Genomic DNA, 19,150 nt, shown 5'->3' on the forward strand with positions numbered 1-19,150 from the left:
TTTTGCCTCTCGGGAATTCCGAAAGCGTAGCAAGGAGGGATCTTAGCGTCGGCCAAAGTTGCAGCTTGATTTATGTTTTGTGGTCCTGTCCAAAGCTGGGGGTGACCGATGATAGTATCCTTTTCTATGGGTGTCGATATTTTGCCCAATCCTGGCAGAGTGTCAGATTTGTCGTACTAGACACTGCAGTCGGTCTAAAATAGATTGCAAGGCTGGCGGTGAAGAAACAGTAGAATGCCATGTTTGCTTGACAAATTTACTTTACAGAGACCGGTCGAGAGAGCGGCCCCCCAAGCATGTTCAAGTTGGTCGTCTGAATCAATCGCGAAAGAATCCTTATATCAGGTCGAGATCACAGCGATGGTCGATCGTTGAAAAAGCAGCTTGCCAGCCAGCCTTGAATCTTTGATGATGGTTGCACATTGAGTCAATGGTTCAACGTCAGTACAAGGTGTTGTGCTCCGTTCTCTGCAGTTCATAAAGTCACATTCTCTAGGGCTGCTTATACAGAAATTCAAAGACAATTCCACATTCGAGACGATGTTAACATGATATCTAATGGGTGATCCTGAACAGTCATAACTGACACGGCGGGGGAGGTCTTGTAGAGCTCCCGGACCTGCTGAGACATCTAGTAATGCTCCTGCTTCGGCCGGCATACCGCCATGCTTAGACCGGCCAACTGGTGCCCTGGGTTGTGCGCAAATACCGCGTGATATCTCGGTCAAGCACGCTGTGCCAACGGTGACGCCGTCCTCGGGGTAGGGGGAAGAGAAATCTCAATCGATTTACAGCGGTCAAACCCAATTCAATAACGAACTCATCATATTGGCTGTTTAACAATTCCGAGTCGGGTGTGAACAGCTTGACCGTGCAGAGGGCATCCTTCATGCTAAGCGGCTGTGGACCGTTTGGCTGAGTGTCTGATTGGCAGGGTCAACATAACGATCAAGTCGACTATCAGTAGCCGGAGAAGCAAAGGACTCACAGCGTGCGGCGTGGACAAGAGCGGCACATATGAGAGCATGTGCATGAACGATAGGAGGCAGGTGTAAACCATCCAAGACAGGGCCATAGGTCATGCCGGAATAATGGACTTTCGACCCAAATTGTAGATAGAAACAAGCTAGTGAGATAGTTTCCCACTTCACAGTAAGAAAACCGCTGGTGAGCTCCTCGGGAGTTATGGGCAACACCAACTTAGGCCATAGGTCATCGTCGCAGCCGGGTGGAATCAGGGAATCTGGCAACCACAGGCAAAGGATTCTTTCACCTGAGAACGAGCTCCGAGTCGACTTGTCCCATGGGCCGTTATCACCCAACAGACACCCAATGTACTCTCGGATATTGGATTGGTGTCCATTCAGGACCATCTTTACAGCCTGATTCGACATCAATACAATGGAAAACCCAACGCCAAAAAGTACCATACCAATCTCATGAGGGCAGAACATTTCGTGTCAATGCAAAGAGTGTTCTGTTGAAAAGTACCAGCTGTGTCCTGTTCAGCGTCCCACGCATGGAGTAGTGCTGATTGGTACGGACCTTCACTATCGTCCTGGTGCGTAACAACGGTAGCTTGCGATCCGACCTCAGCCCTCCCCAAGGGTTTGCATGATGAGGAAACCGGACAGGTCGATTGAGGGGGACTGTCACACTGAGATGATGACGGCTCTCGACAGCGCTTAGCCTCCTTCCTGCGAAGGAACCGCCGCATTTGCCGGGCAGAGACGACCTTGTTTCCACGCACCACAGGGTTGGCAGAAGGGCACTCCAGCAATTTTTCCATTTCGTCGGCCTTGACGTACTTTCGCACGCCCCACTTGGCGATCATTCGCTTGTACTGTTGAGGAGTAGCCACGAAGTTGTGCTCTGCTTCCATTATAGCTCTGACTTCATCTAGTGATGAAATGAGATAAAGTCGCTGAATTAGAGGCTTGTGCAACTGCCATAGGCGTTGCGGAATGGGGAGTGTTCGTTGGGACAATGCAAGTGCCATATCAGAAGACTGGAAAGAATAGAGAACCTGTAAACCGGGGAAATTGAAAACTCAATCTCAGTCTCAGCAAGCACCCCTTAAGAAATATATGGGCTCGTTTCCGTTCGCATGCAAAGAGTGGGTGTAGTGCAAGTAGGGCGAGTGGGTTGGCGGTACCAAAGTTTTCAGCCTGATGGTGACATGGAGCCAGTCGTATCAGGCATCCCGCGGCCCATCTGTAGGCAGTGTCTTCCTTCAGGCGAGAGTTGGAAGCTAGTAGGTCAACAGTGGTGCTAGCCGGGCGCGGATGCAGAGTGTGCTCGCCTGCAGGGGACAAAAGTTGCCTGTCGTGAATGCGGTCCAGAGTTCACGTAGACATAAGTGTTCCAGCCCCAGACGAGCCAAATGCTACATGTACGCATGCATGTTTGAGAACTCGTCACATCACCGCACACACAAGTCATAACCTCTCCTGCATAGCGCGCGGCTCCACTTGCCGGCATGTCGTAGCATAGCGACATCATCGCTAATGGTCAGGACCAAAGTTGTCGAGGACCAAAGTTGCCCGTGCCGCCATAAGTAGCTAGAGCTCATAAGTATCTTCCAGCCCCTTCCCAGGGACACAAGTTGCAATCGATTGCGAGGAACCGAGGAACCTGGAGTCAAAGAGCGAAAGGCCGCAGTTCATACAAGCAGCACCCCAGCAACCCCGAGCTCACTGGGCATACTAGGGCGCAAGCGGTTCAAGCAGAGGGGCACTGCATGGTGGATAGCTTGCAAAGAGCAGACCGTCACGGGCCAGAAGTCGTTCAACCCAGATATAAAGCTGTACCGATATACCTCATGCTCTGAGCATCTTTTAAGCTACTCGACCATTTGGCGGAGGTTTCACTTGACGAAAAGCGAAATCGGCTCGTACCAGACCCTTCTTGTTCCTAAAGTATAGTTACAAACCGCGCTTTTGCAAGGCAGATTCTGTCATCTTGCTGCAGGTTATAACACCACTCAAAATACCGTGTCAACCCATCATGGCCATCCCGCTGGAGGCCGTATTGAGTCTTGTCTTTGGCATTTTCATGGCCATTGCCGCCCTCATTTCCATATGCCAGGGCGCGTATCTCACTGCGAGACATGAGCGCAGTTAGTGCTCCAATGGGGGAAGCGATCGCTGGCTGACGATTTTTCAGTAAACGCCCGCCGGGACCAAGTTTTTGAACTGGAGGCGTGTCTATGATGGAGTCGCCAGAGTTTCGTCGAGGAACGGGATGATACTCATGCAAGCCACGGGAGGACCAGGTGCAGGTAGTGGAATGGTTTAGTGGGCGCTCAAAGTTCAGCTGGAAAGGGGATAGAGTGCAGATGGTAGAGAATATCAAATGACATCCATCGCGGTTTTGACAGGCTCTTCTGATGGAATGAACTTACTCTATGACTCGCAATCAATTGACAAGTTGTGACCTGCCAGTGCTGAGCCACGATTGAAGCCTTCATGCCAGCTCCTCCAGTTGAAGTGTGACCCTGTAGTAGCTCAGCAGCACCGTGAAAAGAAGGCGCAAAGGACAAGGCATCACAGGGCAGGAAAGCACTAGCACACAAAGGCCCTGTAGCCCAAAATAGAGCAACCATGGAGTCAGCCTTGCACTTTGGCATCTTCAATGGGTTGCTTCAGGCTGTGAAAGCTTGACGAGTAATCATAATAACACGGGTGCTGCCGAGTGTAATTATGTCAGTTACCTAAGCAGTGTTGCCATGAGGCACACTGCATTACTTACTTTACCGTAGGAAGGGCGCCAACTGCAGCCTGAGAGCGATAAGAATCAATGATAAGAACGATAAGACCGCGCGATAAGCACTCAACTGGCAGTGCTTTGTCATCAATCGGCACTCGGTGCAATCTCACTCCACCTCCGGATCTAACAACCAACGATGAGATGCAGTCATGTTTTCAGATCGAGAGGGTCCAGAGGGCCGGAGATGGAGCGTCTGTGCGAAGAATGGCGCCGATGCCGAGGATGCGCTTGTGCTGCATAATAATCATCTTCTATACTTAGGTAGATATACATTATTACTATGTATATGAACGCAAGGAGTTGATGGGGTTCTGCACAACAAACAGCTGTTCTCCTTCCTGTAGTATGGATGGATGGATATAGGCACAAACAGAAACAGTTCCTGCGGGCGACCGATGCCCGTAGACGTCGGACGAACATGGCAGAAGAGCAGGGCTGGCAGGCGGGAAGTGAGGCTGGCGGCGATGGTCGTGGATAGAAACGCATCGAAGACTCGGACGGGGCTTGGCGACGGTGCAGCCCTTTTTTGCCCTGCGCTTGGGCGGTTCAGGGCAGTTCAGGGTCTGTTGCCCGCCAGTGCTAGCAGCAGTAATAATGCTAGCGCTCCCCCATAATAATCATCGTAATGTAGTAGAGGAAAACCAACCGCGATCAAATAATCCATGACTTTGACTTCCCGTTCACAACTTGAACTTGGTTCTCAACCACATTCACTTTCCTGACGCAGGTTGCAGAAGAGAGAGACCAGAAACCATCCTCATTATTCTCACTGTTTGCCTGTGCAATCACTTCCTCCGACCAACTGCGCTCATCATCTCACCTATCATCCATCCCTCTCTCCCACCCTCCACTTCTTACGTCGCCTCTCCTCGGTCGCAGTAGACGCCCACCTTTTGCCGTTCACTACTAGTTCGACAGCCGCGTCCATTCCCGAGACTCCAACCTCCCTCTGCGACCCTGCATCTTCAACAAAACTACGAGTCCTCTCTTGACCAACACTCCAACTACTTCCTGGGTGTCGTTGCGACAGTTGTAGAACCAGACGTTCAATATGGTAAAAGATACAAAACTCTACGAGATCTTAGGCGTGAGTCTTATTGCACCACATGACATGCACTGCAAGCGACTGACTTGTCACTCAGGTGGACCCCTCTGCTTCAGAAGCCCAGCTGAAGTCAGCCTACAAGAAGGGCGCGCTCAAACACCACCCAGGTAAGCACTTTCAACGGTGTCCACGGCTCGAGCCTTTTTCGGTCAGTCACTGACTCCGCCGACAGACAAGAATGCCCACAACCCAGAAGCTGCCGAGAAGTTCAAGGAACTTTCCAAAGCCTATGAGGTGCTCTCTGATCCTCAAAAACGAGCAATCTACGACCAATATGGCGAGGAGGGACTAGAGCAAAGTGGCATGGGCGGCGGTATGGCCGCTGAAGATCTCTTTGCACAATTCTTTGGCGGCGGCGGTGGATTTGGCGGCATGTTTGGAGGTGGTATGCGTGATACCGGCCCAAAGAAGGCCAGGACCATTCACCATGTTCACAAGGTCTCCCTGGAAGACATCTACCGTGGCAAGGTTTCCAAATTGGCCCTGCAAAAATCAGTCATTTGTCCAGCCTGTGAAGGCCGTGGCGGCAAGGAGGGTGCAGTCAAGACTTGCACCGGTTGTAATGGTGCCGGCATGAAGACCATGATGCGTCAAATGGGCCCTATGATCCAACGGTTCCAGACTATCTGCCCTGACTGCCAAGGAGAAGGCGAGATCTTGCGTGAGCGTGATCGCTGCAAGCGGTGTATGGGCAAGAAGACGATTGTGGAGCGTAAGGTCCTTCATGTGCACGTCGACCGTGGTGTCAAGAGCGGGCATAAGGTCGAATTCCGCGGCGAGGGTGATCAAATGCCCGGCGTGCTCCCAGGTGATGTGGTGTTTGAGATCGAGCAGAAGCCGCATCCCAGATTCCAGCGCAGGGACGACGATTTGTTCTACCACGCCGAGATTGATCTGTTGACAGCACTGGCGGGCGGTCAGATCTTCATCGAGCATCTTGATGACCGGTGGATCACCGTCAACATCCCGGCGGGCGACCCAATTACTCCTGGTAAGTTTCTTCCTACCGACAACCCCAGTAGAGGTGCTCTTTGCAGGGACTCAGCTGACTGTGTCAACCAGGCATGGTCAAGGTGATCAAGGGACAAGGTATGCCGACGTACAGACATCACGACTTCGGCGATCTCTATGTCCAGTTCGACGTCAAGTTCCCGGATAAGACTGAACTCCAGAACATCCACCTGCTCGAATCGGTCCTGCCGCCGCGCATGCAACAGAAGCTGCCACCGCCGGATTCAATGGTCGAGGACTTTGAAATGAACGAAGTCGACGCTCGTCAACATGCACGTGCCCACGGGGCCCATCTCGACGAAGACGACGATGACGTTCCGCAGGGTGCAGAGCGGGTACAATGTGCATCGCAGTAAACAAGGAGAAACGCGTGCAGATCATCTGCTCGATGACGGCATGTGAAACGAAGCGCAGAAGACACGAAGCACGAACCGGCAAGCTTTGACAAATGTGACCGGGATGACTTGAAAGTATGCTGTGCTAATGGGCTTCGAGCTTTCTTGCGAACAGCATTAGCAAGCGTGGGGTATGATGTCCTTCAGGTTTCATTCTACATGGAATCACCTCATCATTCATCATCGACCAATTGGGGAACTCAGCATCGTGATCGGCGTTATTTCAGGATCGGCAAGGTTCATCTCATCCGGCGTTTTTGCTATGGTCTTGTCGTGGAGTCGGACCTGTGTTAAATCTTCCATACAACATGGTTACGCGCGAGGCCTGGCTCATCGGCCTGCCTGGCTGATACCAACGCGAAAATGTGTCTCAGTGCGTAAAAGGGCATAGACAATCGACAGCTATTGCTTTTGCTCGCGGAAGCCTTGATTTTTGATTCGCATGGGATAGACTGGTCTGCTTCGATCTATGAATTGATGGAACGAACTGACGAACGACGGTTAAACCTGGGCAGTCGTACCTTTGCGGTACGGGAGCCTGGTCATGCAGTGATTAAATGGGCAGTTCTTATTGTCTTTGCATTGGCATTACTGGTTCCAAATCATGCTTCCTCTTGTTTCTCGATCCTCTGCGCGTCACCACTGTAATAGCCGCGACTGGCATTCTTCACGAGTAAAGGGGAATATCTAGTCCGTGACGGATCGCACCTGTGTCTATAGAAAGCAAGTAGTGGCAGTCAGGGTGGTTGCTGTACCAGTAGTTGTTGCGGTAGCGAATGATAGTCAACAACACTTCCGTGCTGCCAGTGAAAGTACTGGTATTACTAGTACTGGCCCATTGTGATACTGGTCTTAACAGCTCCAGCTACCTTAGGAGATGTAGATAACATCCAAGTCCCCGTAGGCAGGCACTGTAAGTGTTTATTCCATGGACACTGAAACAGGTATCAAATGGGTAGAGGAGGATAGGTAGGAGCATGGATTATCCAATCCACCTCCACGGCAGAAGTATATCCGATGCCGATGGATGGTAATTTGCGTACCTTAGAGACATGATACTCTAGCACGCACTGTAAGAAAGAATTTGTACGGTGGTAGTATGTAGACATATGATCGACCGCATCTTGTTGTAGCTCGGCTCATTCGACAATAGTGGCCGGACCGCTGTGCCAGGGTGTTGAGTTCTTTCGATCCCAGCATCAGGGCGGAAAATGATAATCAACTGCCATTTGCTGTCATGCCAGCGTGAGAATAGGATCCAAGAACCTTAGGTAAAACGAAAAGACCATCCTCGGCCATAAAGCTGAGAAGGTCGTCGTCTCCCACAAGCCATCGGTTCACTATCTTGCATGTCCCGCATGAAATGTAGATATCTGTTTCTTGAGGCTGTTGTGTTGTCGAACCTTACTCTTACCTTGTGATGCCCATCGAGTGGCCATTTTACATGCTGGTTGATTTCTAGGAATCGAAAAAAAGAAGAACAATAGAAAGAACTGGCTTGTGGTATCGAGATCTTTCGGGCTCTGCTCAAGCAGGACCTTCGATCGGTACTTGGAATGCAATGTACATCATACGCCTACCCGACAATGACATGGAATGGGAGGAGTAAGGGAATGGTGCCATACTTAGCACTGATGGTTTTTGGAGCTGGAAGATCAGCATCTTTTCGCTTGTGCGGAATAACCGAATGCCATCGATGATCTATTTGGAAGATCCGTTCCTGCATTCGAATCGACATTTTCGAATCAGATCACGAGCTCGCCACCCGCAGACCGGGCGGAGGGTGATGTGTCGTGTACCGAGAAGACTGAGGTATAGCAGCAATGGTGGACGCGCCTCGAGCCACGATGACAACAAGTACTACCGCCCCGAATATGCGTAAAATGATTTATGTCCAACGGGAGGTGATCACGCAAGAGTGCGACTGGGGTCAACTTGGGATGATCGGAAGCATCAAGAGCTGAACCACGATGTCGTCTTCGGAAAAAGATTGGTGGGCTTGACGTAGGCGACTCTCGAGTCGCCAGCACTGGCTATGAGATGCGCCAGAAGATCGAAATAATGGCCATAGGACGGCTGCCCGGCTGCGTGGCAGAAGCATCATCTGAAGCCGAAGACTTACCTGACACTAAGGCAGGGTTGGGAGAAAGGCTTCGCCCGAGTCATCGGCGGAAGCTCCTTCATTCTCCAGTGGATGCTGGCTTCAAACAGGACCTCTATTATCTCCTCTCGAGTGGTTCAATCATGTTCCTGTTACAATTAATTTCTTCAAGTTCATCTCCCCTTTCGAGGAGCTCACTTCTGCTACCTTGGAGGTGACCACAGACGTCCAAGGGTAGCTGAAACGGCAGATAGACTATCATGTGCGATCAAGCGCTTCTGCCCGCCCACCAACCTCAAGTTGCGATAGAATCCCATGCGTCCATGTCTGTACCCTGAAGACGGGTATGGCTCATCAGACGATCTTTGTTCTCGCCTGTGGCGTCGGCTAGATCGCTCGATTTGTAGCAGTATGGACGATCAAGGAGATTGCACCAAACAGTACCTCCGCGGCACATAATGAGGTCGTCTTCAGTGCTGCATGATAGCATAATACCATCACGTACTTTGTGAGATGATGGAAGACGAGGTGTACTGTAGGTACAGTAGGGAGGCTTGAAGCCAGCCAGCCCGTTTGAGGAAAGAGCAAATTATGGTGCTAATCACGTCAGCAATCAACGTTCGGACTGGAGCACCAGAGCATTGGCTGGGCAGGGATGCTCAGTTGGTAGTGGTGATGATAGGATCCCAAGCCCATTTTCCGGGACCATCATTTGCCGTCACTCGCTTCATAGCGCGGGCCAGCGACGAATTCTGACAGGCTGGGCATCGACGGGCCCTGGCAGAGTCAAGCCGGCACCAAAGCTTTGAGCTCCCTGATCGGCCAGACATAGACGAGGCTACAGTGGATCTCCACGACAGGGGCCACAAGCACGCCATTTTGATCCTGTAACAGTTTGTGATTTTGCTATCCAAGACTCTTGTCAAGAGAACATGATGCGCCAGACGGCGGGTTTCCAATCCAAATATGGGAGGTCGCCGGTCGGTCCTTTTCAGGGTTGAAGATGTAAGGGCGGGAAGAAAAATCTGATCGTGACGACGACGGCCGTTGTGGAAGATGGAGCCAGATAGGGAGAGAGCTCATCCCAGTCCATTTTGAGGCTTGCAGTGGTCTGTTACTACTATCTTGTATGGGACAGTATGAGCATAGCCTGCGGTCGGCAGGCAAGGTGAGAGCAAGGCTGCAGTTTTCAACGATCCGCGAAGGAGGTTGGTACGGACAGGAGTAGAAAACCGAGCGGTACAAGACAAGTTGAAGTAGTTGTACAGCGTACGTAGCGCGTTACGTGGAAGGACTCGTGGGCTCCAGCCGTGCCACGGGCAGCTCAACCGTTGAAAGTCTGTGCACTCCAGAGGTTGAAGTTTGGACCCTGAGATTTCAGGCTCGCGTCTGTCTCCCGCTGCATCGCGGTGAAGATCAAGCGCAGAACCACAGCAGAAGCGTCCCAGTTGAGACGCTGCAACACCAATGCCATGCTTCAGAATCCAATGATACGTACAACAGATTTCCCATTTTGCGATACTGTCGCGTGAGTACCTGTAGTATTCGTAGTCGAGCAATCCGTTGCTTAGGAAGGGTTGGCGCTGGTCGCCGAGTATCTTAGTAGAGGGGCACAACCGAGATGCCTGCGCAGCTGCATCAACACTACCACCAGCCACGAGCAACAACTTGATGAAGCGATGTGATAGAATGACGGATGCTTGACCTTTCGCATCCTGAAGCCATGTTGCTGTCACAGCTCTCCATGGGTGCGCAGGACCCGGTGAGGCTGACATGACTGGTCTCCTGTGTCGGTCGCTCGATGGAGCACGCCTTCGATTGCACCATCGCCATTCCACTCGCCTCGTCCCCTTCATTTCATCATGGCTCCAGAACCGCCTCGATGGGAGAAATTCTCTCTCTCATCGCGCCATCGTTCCTCTTCTTCCATCTAGATTCTCTGCTCCATCCAGATCTCGCTCGTTAAGCTTGCAGTTCGGGCGCGGAGCTAGAATTGGCAAGTGATTGTCGTCCGGCTGGCTATCCACATACTCTGCTGCTTCTACGACGACATCATTTCTTTTTCCCGGGGGATGCTACAACACTAATACTACGGACCCTGCTTGATCCCAGCACACGACACTCGACGGGAATCTCGAGGATCTTATATCTTTCCTTCTTCCCTCCTCCTGCCCTCCTCGCCGCATTCTCCCTGAGATCACAACAGCGACCCGTTGACCAGGTTCGCTACGTCGAAATCTGTGCTGTTCACCAGCCTTACCTCTCTCCTCCGAGGTCCTTGTCAGCATAAGCGAGACTTTGCAGACTGTGGCCGTCACTAGGCAGTGCTTCTGCAAGCCAAGTTCACCCTAACATCCCTGCTTGTCCTTCCTCAGCCCTTGGCAGGACAGTTGCTGAAGCCACGCGCCTCGAGCAACCGAGTCTTAAGTCGCCCCCAATCCGCCAAAGCCACCTGATCCAACAGTCGACCTCTCCGACGGATCCCTCGTCTGCGCTGTCTCTTGGTCTTGATCACGTACCCGTCTGCGTCGCCTGAGTTTACACGCTCCTCCTCTTCTACCTTTTTTGACAGTCCCCTGACCACGACGTGCTGTCCAAGCACCTCTTGGGGATACGGCCAGACGCAAGATGGCGCCCTCCAAATCCCAGATAGGCCGAGGGGTGGCCAAGGTTCTTCGGATCAATCTCGACGAGCGACAGGCACAGAAGGATGCTGTCACACGAGGCGAATCAACTTATTCAGTCAGTACCGCTGATACGTATGTGGAGGATGAACCGAGTACTCTCGACTGGATCAAAGAGGTTATTCCCACAGGGTCGGAATTGCGCACGTATGTCCGCAACCTTTTCCCATTCACTCGATGGATTCTGCGGTATAACGCTCAATGGTTGATGGGTGACCTTGTTGCTGGTATTACCGTCGGTTGCGTTGTCGTGCCGCAGAGCATGGCCTATGCCAAACTCGCAGAGCTCTCTCCCGAGTATGGCCTTTACTCTTCTTTCATGGGTGTCCTGATCTACTGGTTCTTCGCCACCTCCAAAGATATCACCATTGGCCCTGTCGCTGTCATGTCCACCATTGTCGGTAATGTCGTCAACAAGGTCGCTGATGAGCATCCCGAGGTGCCTGGTCATGTTGTTGCGTCTGCGTTGGCAATCATCGCAGGTGCCATTGTCTGTTTCATCGGGCTTATTCGGTGCGGCTGGATCGTCGACTTTATTCCATTGACTGCCATCTCGGCGTTCATGACTGGTTCTGCTATCAACATTGCCGCGGGTCAAGTTCCAACAATGATGGGGATCAAGGTCAAGGGCTTCAACACTCGCGATTCTACCTATATGGTCATTATCAACACGTTGAAGTACCTTGGTCATACCAAGATCGATGCTGCCATGGGCTTGACCGCGCTTTTCCTACTCTATGCCATCCGTATTACCTGCACGGTGCTGGCAAAGAGGCATCCCAACCGGGCCAAGACGTACTTTTTCATTTCGACTCTGCGCACGGCCTTTGTCATCCTGCTGTACACCCTCATCAGCTGGCTCGTCAACAGACATCATCGGAGCAACCACGTTTTCCAGATTTTGGGAAAGGTGCCCCGTGGATTCAAACATGCTGCAGTGCCCAAGGTCAACACCGAGATCATCAGTTACTTTGCGAGCGAACTTCCTGCGTCCGTCATTGTCCTCCTCATTGAGCACATTGCGATTTCCAAGTCCTTTGGTCGGGTCAACAACTACACGATCGATCCGTCGCAGGAACTTGTTGCTATCGGTGTTACTAACCTGCTCGGACCTTTCCTTGGAGCTTACCCTGCCACTGGCTCATTCTCGAGAACTGCAATCAAATCCAAGGCAGGCGTGCGAACCCCTTTTGCTGGTGTCATTACCGCGGTTGTTGTCCTTTTGGCCATTTACGCCCTGCCGGCCGTCTTTTACTACATTCCAAACGCTTCGCTGGCTGGTGTCATCATTCACGCGGTCGGTGACTTGATCACACCCCCCAATACCGTCTACCAGTTCTGGCGAGTTTCACCCCTTGAGGTTTTTATATTCTTTGCAGGTGTATTTGTGACCATCTTCTCCACAATCGAGAATGGCATCTATACCACCATTTGTGTGAGTGCGGCTGTATTGCTCTACCGGGTCGTCAAAGCCAAGGGACACTTTGTGGGCAAAGTCCAGATCCATTCGGTTATCGGCGACCACCTGCTTGAAGACAAATTCCACGACCATCCCGAGTCACCCGATGACGGATCTGCTGTCCGAGATATCTTCCTGCCTTTGGACCACAATGATGGAACCAATCCACAGGTCAAGGTGGAGTCGCCTTACCCTGGTATCTTTATTTACCGGTTCAGTGAAGGCTTCAACTACCCAAATGCCAACCACTATACCGACTACCTCGTCAAGTATATTTTCGATCATACAAGAAGAACCAACCCGGACTCGTGGCCACGCCCTGGTGACCGACCATGGAACAACCCAGGCCCTCGTAGGGGCAAATCGGAACCTGACCGTTCTCATCTGCCTACTCTCAAAGCCATCATTCTCGACTTGTCCTCGGTCAACAATGTCGATGTCACCAGTGTACAGAATCTGATCGATGTACGCAACCAGCTGGATCGCTATGCTGCTCCTGATGTCGTGCAATGGCATCTTGCCTGCATCAACAACAGGTGGACTAAGCGTGCCCTTGCTTCGGCCGGGTTTGGCTACCCAACAGCTCAGAGCGAAGAATGGCACCGTTGGAAACCAATCTTCAGCGTGGCTGAGATTGGCGGTTCCAATTCGGCCGCCGCCGCAGTTGAACAGGAGACCAATAGAAGACTGTCGAGACACGTCCCTGGAGATGAGGAACACGGAGGTCACAGGAGGAGGAGCAGCGTACCTGACGAAGGACTTCAGTCACAAGAGAAGTACAAGGATGATTCGGCGGCCTCAAGTTCCAGCAATGGTCATGATCTGCACCGCGAGATCAGCAATAGCAAGGCTTACAACCGGAATCAAAGCAGGAAGGTTGTGGTTCACGGCTTGAACCGGCCCTTTTTCCATCTCGACCTGACCAGCGCATTGCAGTCTGCTATTGCCAATGTTGAGCATCAGGAACGTCTCAAGAGAGAACAGGCCGGCCAAGGTGGGGGCGATTATCCTATCAGCAAGGATCTGTAAGTGAGCGGTTCATGAACTGCCTTACACTCATCGCCCGACAATCTTGGTGGACCTTGTTATCTGCAAGGCAGCACGCAGCACCGGTATGATTTATGACAAAGTTAGAAGTTGAATTGGCACATGTGATGGATCTATTTTTGCGGTTTGTTTGAGAGGATGAGAGAATATATGTTATTGTTGTGCCATCGTTTTGGAAGAGTGATTGGAAATACTACGAACTTTCAACTTTCGAGAGAGCTTGGCAGAAGATATTGAATGCACTGTCTTTAATCAGACTTGGATACGCAATACAACATGCGACATGCAGCTACCTAGGTTTATATGTATGTGTCGGAATGATTTTGAACCTCTCTTGGTCTTGATGTCGGTCTTCATCTGATCTCTCTGTGTATCTGATCTCGGTCTTACGTCTTAATCTTCGTCGTGATCTCCATCTCATATCGATCACCATCTGGCCTTGTTCATCATCACCATCGTCTTCTCATCACCTTCATCACCATTTCTCTCTCATCTATCATGACCGACCCAAACCCTCCAAAACCACACCCAAATCCGCCTCCACCCACGCCACTTTCCACATCGGCACCCCGCCCAACTTCTCCATGACCCGTCGACTCTGCTTATTGGAGACAGACACATCCGAGTGAGCGAAGTAAATTGCGGAGCCAGGTCCACCACGATTTGAAGAGTTCAAGTTGTTGTGCTCGTGTTTTTGATCTATCTTCAAGCTCGGTTGAGTCTGAGTCTGCGTCTGCGTCTGTGTCTGCATTGGTGTGCTCGTGCTCGTGCCGGCGCTTCGTCTCAAAAGTTCCCTAGCAAGACTCGCAGCTAGACCTTTCCCCCGATGTTCCGGTTCCGTATGCAGACTTGATAGACTGGCGTCTTTGCCGAGGAAACCCCATGCGACTGGTCGAGCAGTACTATCACTATCTGCAGCTTCAGGGTCACGGTTCGAGCCCGACTCTGCTGGTTGACTTGAAGGATCAATGAAAACACCCACCGAAGGCAACTGTTTCAACGTCCTCAAGGTCCGCGGAATCACGGACCGATCGAGGACAGTTTGTAAGTGTTCTGAACGCATCGGGCCGAAGACGTAACCTGGTGGTAGCGGAGAATACGAAGTATTCGACGCTGAGGAGGAGGGGCACGATGACGATGACGAGCAGGTTGTTGATGATGATGACGTTGACGACGGATCGGAAGAGGAAGAAGGCGGTTTGTCGTTGTCATTGCTGTTGTTGATCGTGAAAACGTATTTCAAATACCCATCGTCGATTCTAGCTCGAGCTTGTTCCGGAATCCACTGTAATAGTCTCGTATTGATTGTCCCGAACAAAATCTTGTTGCGCGAGTATGGCAGCGTCAGTGATTTTCCCGTGCGTTTGAGGACGAGCCATTCGTCGTTGGGTTCGGTGGGCATTTGCGGGATGAGAGTGGTGTAGATGTAGTTGAACAAAGCGGTCATGAGGGATTTGTGGCGAGGATCAGGATCAGGATCGTGGCTGGTGTCGGTGGCGGTGTGTTTGACGTCGTCGTCGTCTTCTTGGTCAGATTCAGCAGCCAGCGGCGCATTTTGATTTTGGTATTGACGCTGATCTTCCCAGCTCGCAAAGACCCAGACTTGCGTCTGTCCGTAATGTTCTAGGTCGATGTATGCTGCGATCCAGGGAGCTGAAGAAGAAGAAGAAGTAGTAGGACCAGGGCTCCTGTTCTCATTCTCATCCAGCCACTTGTCGATATATTCGGCGTCGTCATCATACCGTGAGATATCCTCCTCCGCATCCCCATCCGCAGCAACGGCCACAAAGACCTTTGTGGTCGACGACTCAAAGATCGGCTGCTGCTGTCGACTCAAATGGAACTGGATCCTCCTGTACAGTGGGAGGGAGCAGGGCATCAGAGGGCCCAATTTGGCCTCTAGGAGACGAGGGACCTGTGATGCAGTGAGGGAGTAGGCGGTACTTTTGACTCGATACTGTTGGAACTCTTCTGCGTCAGTCTTAGGCTGATCCTGAGCCTTGGTCTGAGCCTGCTCCTGTTCCTGTTCCTGTGATCCGTCCATTTCCACAGCCTCAAAAGTCGACTGGACCCAAATACCCAAATACGTGTGTCCACTGCCCAATCTAAGTAGTGGTGGGCGGTTATTGTACAGTTTCTGCACTGCGCTCACTGTAGTGCAAAAGAACGTGTGGAAAACAGAGACCTTTGGCAAACCACCTAACCTTAGCGTGACGACTCCAAGGAGTTCTTGTTCTTCTGCCCACCTCGCGGAGATATCACGAGTCCCCAATGATTCGGCAGGGAACTGGAGTACTATAGTAGTAGCAATGCCTGTGGCCATTGTTACATTCACAACATGGCGCGATGTGTGACTTACGTGTTATGTAATGCATTAGTCATCGATATCTGCAAGGCTGTCACCTACGTTGTACGTGGCTGTGGCATCGCGATCTGCCAATCACTCACCACATTGTGGTATTATATCGCACGATCAAGATGAACAAGGGTACTCAAGCTGTACATGTAGCCGAAGACGTCTCAGCCGCAACGTGCTTTGCCAATCTTCGAGCGAATATATATTGCAAAACGGAGGATAATCTCCAGAGTCGAAGGATTAATTTTTCCGCCTCCACAGATCTGCCATCATGCAACTGCAATGGATTCGATGGCCGGATCGGCCGACAATCTTGCCCTCGATAGTGTTCCAACAGATCAATTGCAATAATGTCCACACATTCGATCAAACCCCAAAAAATCATGACGCTTTTACCAGAGTATAACACTCTCAATCAAAAGCATAACATGTCGTCATTAAAGGCCTCGAACCATATCACATTTTCTGTGCTGCTGCGTCTAAGCAGTCGTCGACTTCTTCCTTCCGAAAATACCGCGTGACTTGGATTTGCTGCGTGGCTTTTCCGAGTTGTTCTTCTTCGAAGACCTGGACCGACTTACACTGTCATCAGTGTCGTTGTACTTTTCTTTGTGGATCCTAGAGCCACCCGTTAGTCGGTCAATCATACGTTAGGGCACGACAACCTTACCAGCTGTTTCCAATCATGCTCACCCCCTGGGCCTCGGCCATCCGATAGAACTTGGCGGCCTTCTTCAAGTCCTTTTTACACCCAATGCCCTCGGCGTAGCAAAAGCCAGCCTCAGTCAAAGCATCCGTGTCGCCCCAGTTTCCAGCAACCTCGAAGCATCGCAAAGCCAGTGCTTTGTCCTGCTCGATACCCCAGCCATTGAGATGAGAAACTCCTAGCTCGTAGATACTCAGTGCAAACTGTGCGCGATGCGTCTTCTTGTCGTTGAAATCGGTGCCGGGCTTTTGGGAAGAAGGATTCTCGTCGTCTGCAATCTCCAGCATGGCGGAATCCACGGCTTTGCGAAGCCATTGGACGCCCTCCTTTTGATTCGGTCTGATGCCCCAGCCATGACGGCATGCAAGAGCGTACAACAGCATCCCCGTGGGATGGCCTTTGTTCGCGGCGATTCGTAAATGATAGGTCGACTCTTTCAGATCACCATGCTCGTGCAGTTCGATAGCTTTATTCACATGTTCCTCCGCAGACAGTGCTTGGTAGTTACTGATCGATCGGGCAGTGGTAGGCCGAACAGTGCTATTGGATCTAGAAGAGTGGGATGCTTCTGCGACGGGTGATAATGGAACTGGAGGGATCGTGTAAGCCGCAGAAGGTGCATCTCCAATAGATGGCCTCTGCACGGACGAGTCGTTGGATCGTAATGAACCCGTCGGGGTGTATGTAGAAGATTGTCTGGATTCATGTTCCGGAGCAAGTGGTCGCTCCGCATCGTACTCGAAGGAAAAGCCGGACCGCTCGTTGGACGGCTCCTCTCTGCTTGGTCTTGCCGATGCCATTGGAGAGGGAACAGCAAGTTCGCTGCTGTTATTCGCTTCCATGGGAGGTGTGCCCGGAAACATGGGTTCCTCCCACTCAAAATGCGGCTTTGACAGAGCCGATAAATCCAGAGCATTACCATTCGAGACCTTCCGACCTCGCGGCAAGCTGTATGTAACATGAGTGTACGAGGATGCTTCACCCGAGACGTATCCTTGCGGCGGCCTGGAGTCGTCAAAGGAGCTTGCAGTCCGCAGATTACTCATTTGAGCAGCCCACGGACCCTTGGATGGACTCTTTTCAGTCGTAAGATTCGTCATACTGGATGAACTCAAAGGTCGAGAAAAGTTGCGAGTGAAATGGGACCTCGTTGGAGATTCCAGAGAGAGATTGGAAGGCGACCGAGCATGGTAAGATCTATAAGGCGAGTGTGGAGAGTGAGGTGCCGACATTCCACTATTAGAAGACAGTTTCCTTGTGGGTGAAAACGTCGATCCAGCATTGGAGCTGGCATAATCATCGTCAGAGGCATCCTGATATGGTCGCAATCTGTCTGAATGCGACCGGGGCGGTGCCAAAGTCGCAGACCGGTCGGTCTGGGATTGTTCTGGCATCTGTTGGGTCACGAACTCTGAAATCGAGGCCGGGCTATTTGGGTCGTCTGATGGTAGAAAAGTGCGGTGTCCGTCTAATGGGGCAGGGGACTCTACTCTGGGAACACCAAAGTAGTCGTCGTGCGAAGCATTTTCTCTGCCCTGCCCGGGTCCCTCTTGTTTGTAAATGGCACTCATGCGAACATGCTGAGACGTCGGCCTGTTCAGCGGCGTCGAGAGCTTGGGGAAACTGCCTGATCGACCGTCCTTATCAATCGTAGGCAGAGGCGGAACAGTGTCAAGGCCATCAGATAGCGCGCGGAAGATGGGAGGACGCGTCTTTTGATGTTCGGTCAGGGATTCCGTCACAACTTGAGGTGGGAGTCTGCTCATGCGCCTCTCCCCAGCTTTTCTGGTTTCCTCCAATTCTTTGGCCAACTTCCGACTCCTGGCCGCAATGGCATCCAATGGTGATAGCGCCGGAGGTACATCGCCGTCAAAATGTTGGATTCGGGGGGAGAGGTGGGAATGCTTGGACAACGAACTGCTGGCTCGGGAGGAGTCGTTGGCAGGTATCTCGATAAAATTTGGGCGGGCCATCGCTGGCATTCACCCTACAGATGGGTGAACTGTGGCGAAGAAGCACGGCAAGCGACTGTGTTCGCGGTAGATTTCTTGATTGACCCGCGGTTGGACGACAAAGAGGTGATCATGAAAGTCGGCCGGAGAACGTAGGCTTTTTGGCGCTGGAAGTCGATTTTGTAGCCACGCACACTTTCTCTCACTAGGATCGGAAATATGATAGCAGGCTGCAAGTCATCGAGTGAAAAGATACGACGGAGGCTGACGGGACAGCTGAGGACAGGGGACAAAGTCGCAGACGGCGAGACAACAATGACAGACGCGGTCCCTGAGCACAGCAAGAATAAGCTATGCTATGTATGTGGCTGTGTCGATTCCTGAGGATGATGCGAGCGAATGACGGCTGTAGAAAGTGCTAAGGATTGTACAATGTATACAAACGAGGATGAAAGGGTGAGTGAGTGGAAGGAATCAGGTATTGGATGAAGCCGCAACGAACAGGGGAACCGACATACACCAGGGTCAGCCGCAGATGCAGGCCGGAAGAAAAGCTGTGACGGTGC

At 51.6% G+C, this 19,150-nt stretch overlaps 5 protein-coding genes across 5 annotated transcripts; 2 read left to right on the forward strand and 3 right to left on the reverse strand.

Annotated features, from left to right (window-relative positions):
* Positions 1 to 369: 369 nt before the first annotated feature.
* Positions 370 to 3,889, reverse strand: HMPREF1120_08249 (uncharacterized protein). The gene is made up of 6 exons (XM_009162494.1): positions 3,837 to 3,889; positions 3,751 to 3,779; positions 1,546 to 3,686; positions 1,433 to 1,494; positions 989 to 1,382; positions 370 to 923 (listed from the first exon to the last, which is right to left on the reverse strand). Exons 3-6 carry the CDS (start codon positions 1,997 to 1,999, stop codon positions 670 to 672), a joined length of 1,164 nt encoding a protein of 387 aa, XP_009160742.1. The 5' UTR covers positions 2,000 to 3,686; positions 3,751 to 3,779; positions 3,837 to 3,889; the 3' UTR covers positions 370 to 669.
* Positions 3,890 to 4,067: 178 nt separating this feature from the next.
* Positions 4,068 to 7,071, forward strand: HMPREF1120_08250 (DnaJ protein, subfamily A, member 2). Its single transcript, XM_009162495.1, has 4 exons — positions 4,068 to 4,855; positions 4,911 to 4,980; positions 5,046 to 5,864; positions 5,936 to 7,071. The coding sequence occupies exons 1-4, from the start codon at positions 4,820 to 4,822 to the stop codon at positions 6,238 to 6,240; spliced, it is 1,230 nt and encodes a 409-aa protein (XP_009160743.1). The 5' UTR covers positions 4,068 to 4,819; the 3' UTR covers positions 6,241 to 7,071.
* A 2,956-nt stretch (positions 7,072 to 10,027) lies between these two features.
* HMPREF1120_08251 (SulP family sulfate permease) lies at positions 10,028 to 13,902 on the forward strand. The gene has a single exon (XM_009162496.1). It carries the CDS (start codon positions 11,009 to 11,011, stop codon positions 13,550 to 13,552), a length of 2,544 nt encoding a protein of 847 aa, XP_009160744.1. The 5' UTR covers positions 10,028 to 11,008; the 3' UTR covers positions 13,553 to 13,902.
* HMPREF1120_08252 (uncharacterized protein) lies at positions 13,710 to 15,881 on the reverse strand. Its single transcript, XM_009162497.1, has one exon. The coding sequence runs from the start codon at positions 15,612 to 15,614 to the stop codon at positions 14,067 to 14,069; it is 1,548 nt and encodes a 515-aa protein (XP_009160745.1). The 5' UTR covers positions 15,615 to 15,881; the 3' UTR covers positions 13,710 to 14,066.
* Positions 15,882 to 15,884: 3 nt separating this feature from the next.
* HMPREF1120_08253 (uncharacterized protein) lies at positions 15,885 to 19,119 on the reverse strand. The gene is made up of 2 exons (XM_009162498.1): positions 16,597 to 19,119; positions 15,885 to 16,544 (listed from the first exon to the last, which is right to left on the reverse strand). Exons 1-2 carry the CDS (start codon positions 18,612 to 18,614, stop codon positions 16,406 to 16,408), a joined length of 2,157 nt encoding a protein of 718 aa, XP_009160746.1. The 5' UTR covers positions 18,615 to 19,119; the 3' UTR covers positions 15,885 to 16,405.
* Between the last annotated feature and the right edge of the window lie 31 nt (positions 19,120 to 19,150).

Source organism: Exophiala dermatitidis, assembly GCF_000230625.1.
Source record: "Exophiala dermatitidis NIH/UT8656 unplaced genomic scaffold supercont1.7, whole genome shotgun sequence".
Classification (NCBI taxonomy): domain Eukaryota; kingdom Fungi; phylum Ascomycota; class Eurotiomycetes; order Chaetothyriales; family Herpotrichiellaceae; genus Exophiala; species Exophiala dermatitidis.

Bases quoted from the DNA above. Each gene is read 5' to 3' on its own strand.
- HMPREF1120_08249 (XM_009162494.1), bottom strand. From the start codon at position 1,999: ATGGCACTTGCATTGTCCCAACGAACACTCCCCATTCCGCAACGCCTA. The intron at 1,495-1,545 runs GTCCGTACCAAT...AACAGGACACAG, and splicing joins GCACCAGGACGATAGTGAAG to CTGGTACTTTTCAACAGAAC. The intron at 924-988 runs GTGAGTCCTTTG...CCTGCCAATCAG, and splicing joins TCTTGTCCACGCCGCACGCT to ACACTCAGCCAAACGGTCCA.
- HMPREF1120_08250 (XM_009162495.1), top strand. From the start codon at position 4,820: ATGGTAAAAGATACAAAACTCTACGAGATCTTAGGC. The intron at 4,856-4,910 runs GTGAGTCTTATT...CTTGTCACTCAG, and splicing joins AACTCTACGAGATCTTAGGC to GTGGACCCCTCTGCTTCAGA. The intron at 5,865-5,935 runs GTAAGTTTCTTC...TGTGTCAACCAG, and splicing joins GGGCGACCCAATTACTCCTG to GCATGGTCAAGGTGATCAAG.
- HMPREF1120_08251 (XM_009162496.1), top strand. From the start codon at position 11,009: ATGGCGCCCTCCAAATCCCAGATAGGCCGAGGGGTGGCCAAGGTTCTT.
- HMPREF1120_08252 (XM_009162497.1), bottom strand. From the start codon at position 15,614: ATGGACGGATCACAGGAACAGGAACAGGAGCAGGCTCAGACCAAGGCT.
- HMPREF1120_08253 (XM_009162498.1), bottom strand. From the start codon at position 18,614: ATGCCAGCGATGGCCCGCCCAAATTTTATCGAGATACCTGCCAACGAC. The intron at 16,545-16,596 runs GTAAGGTTGTCG...GGGTGGCTCTAG, and splicing joins AGCATGATTGGAAACAGCTG to GATCCACAAAGAAAAGTACA.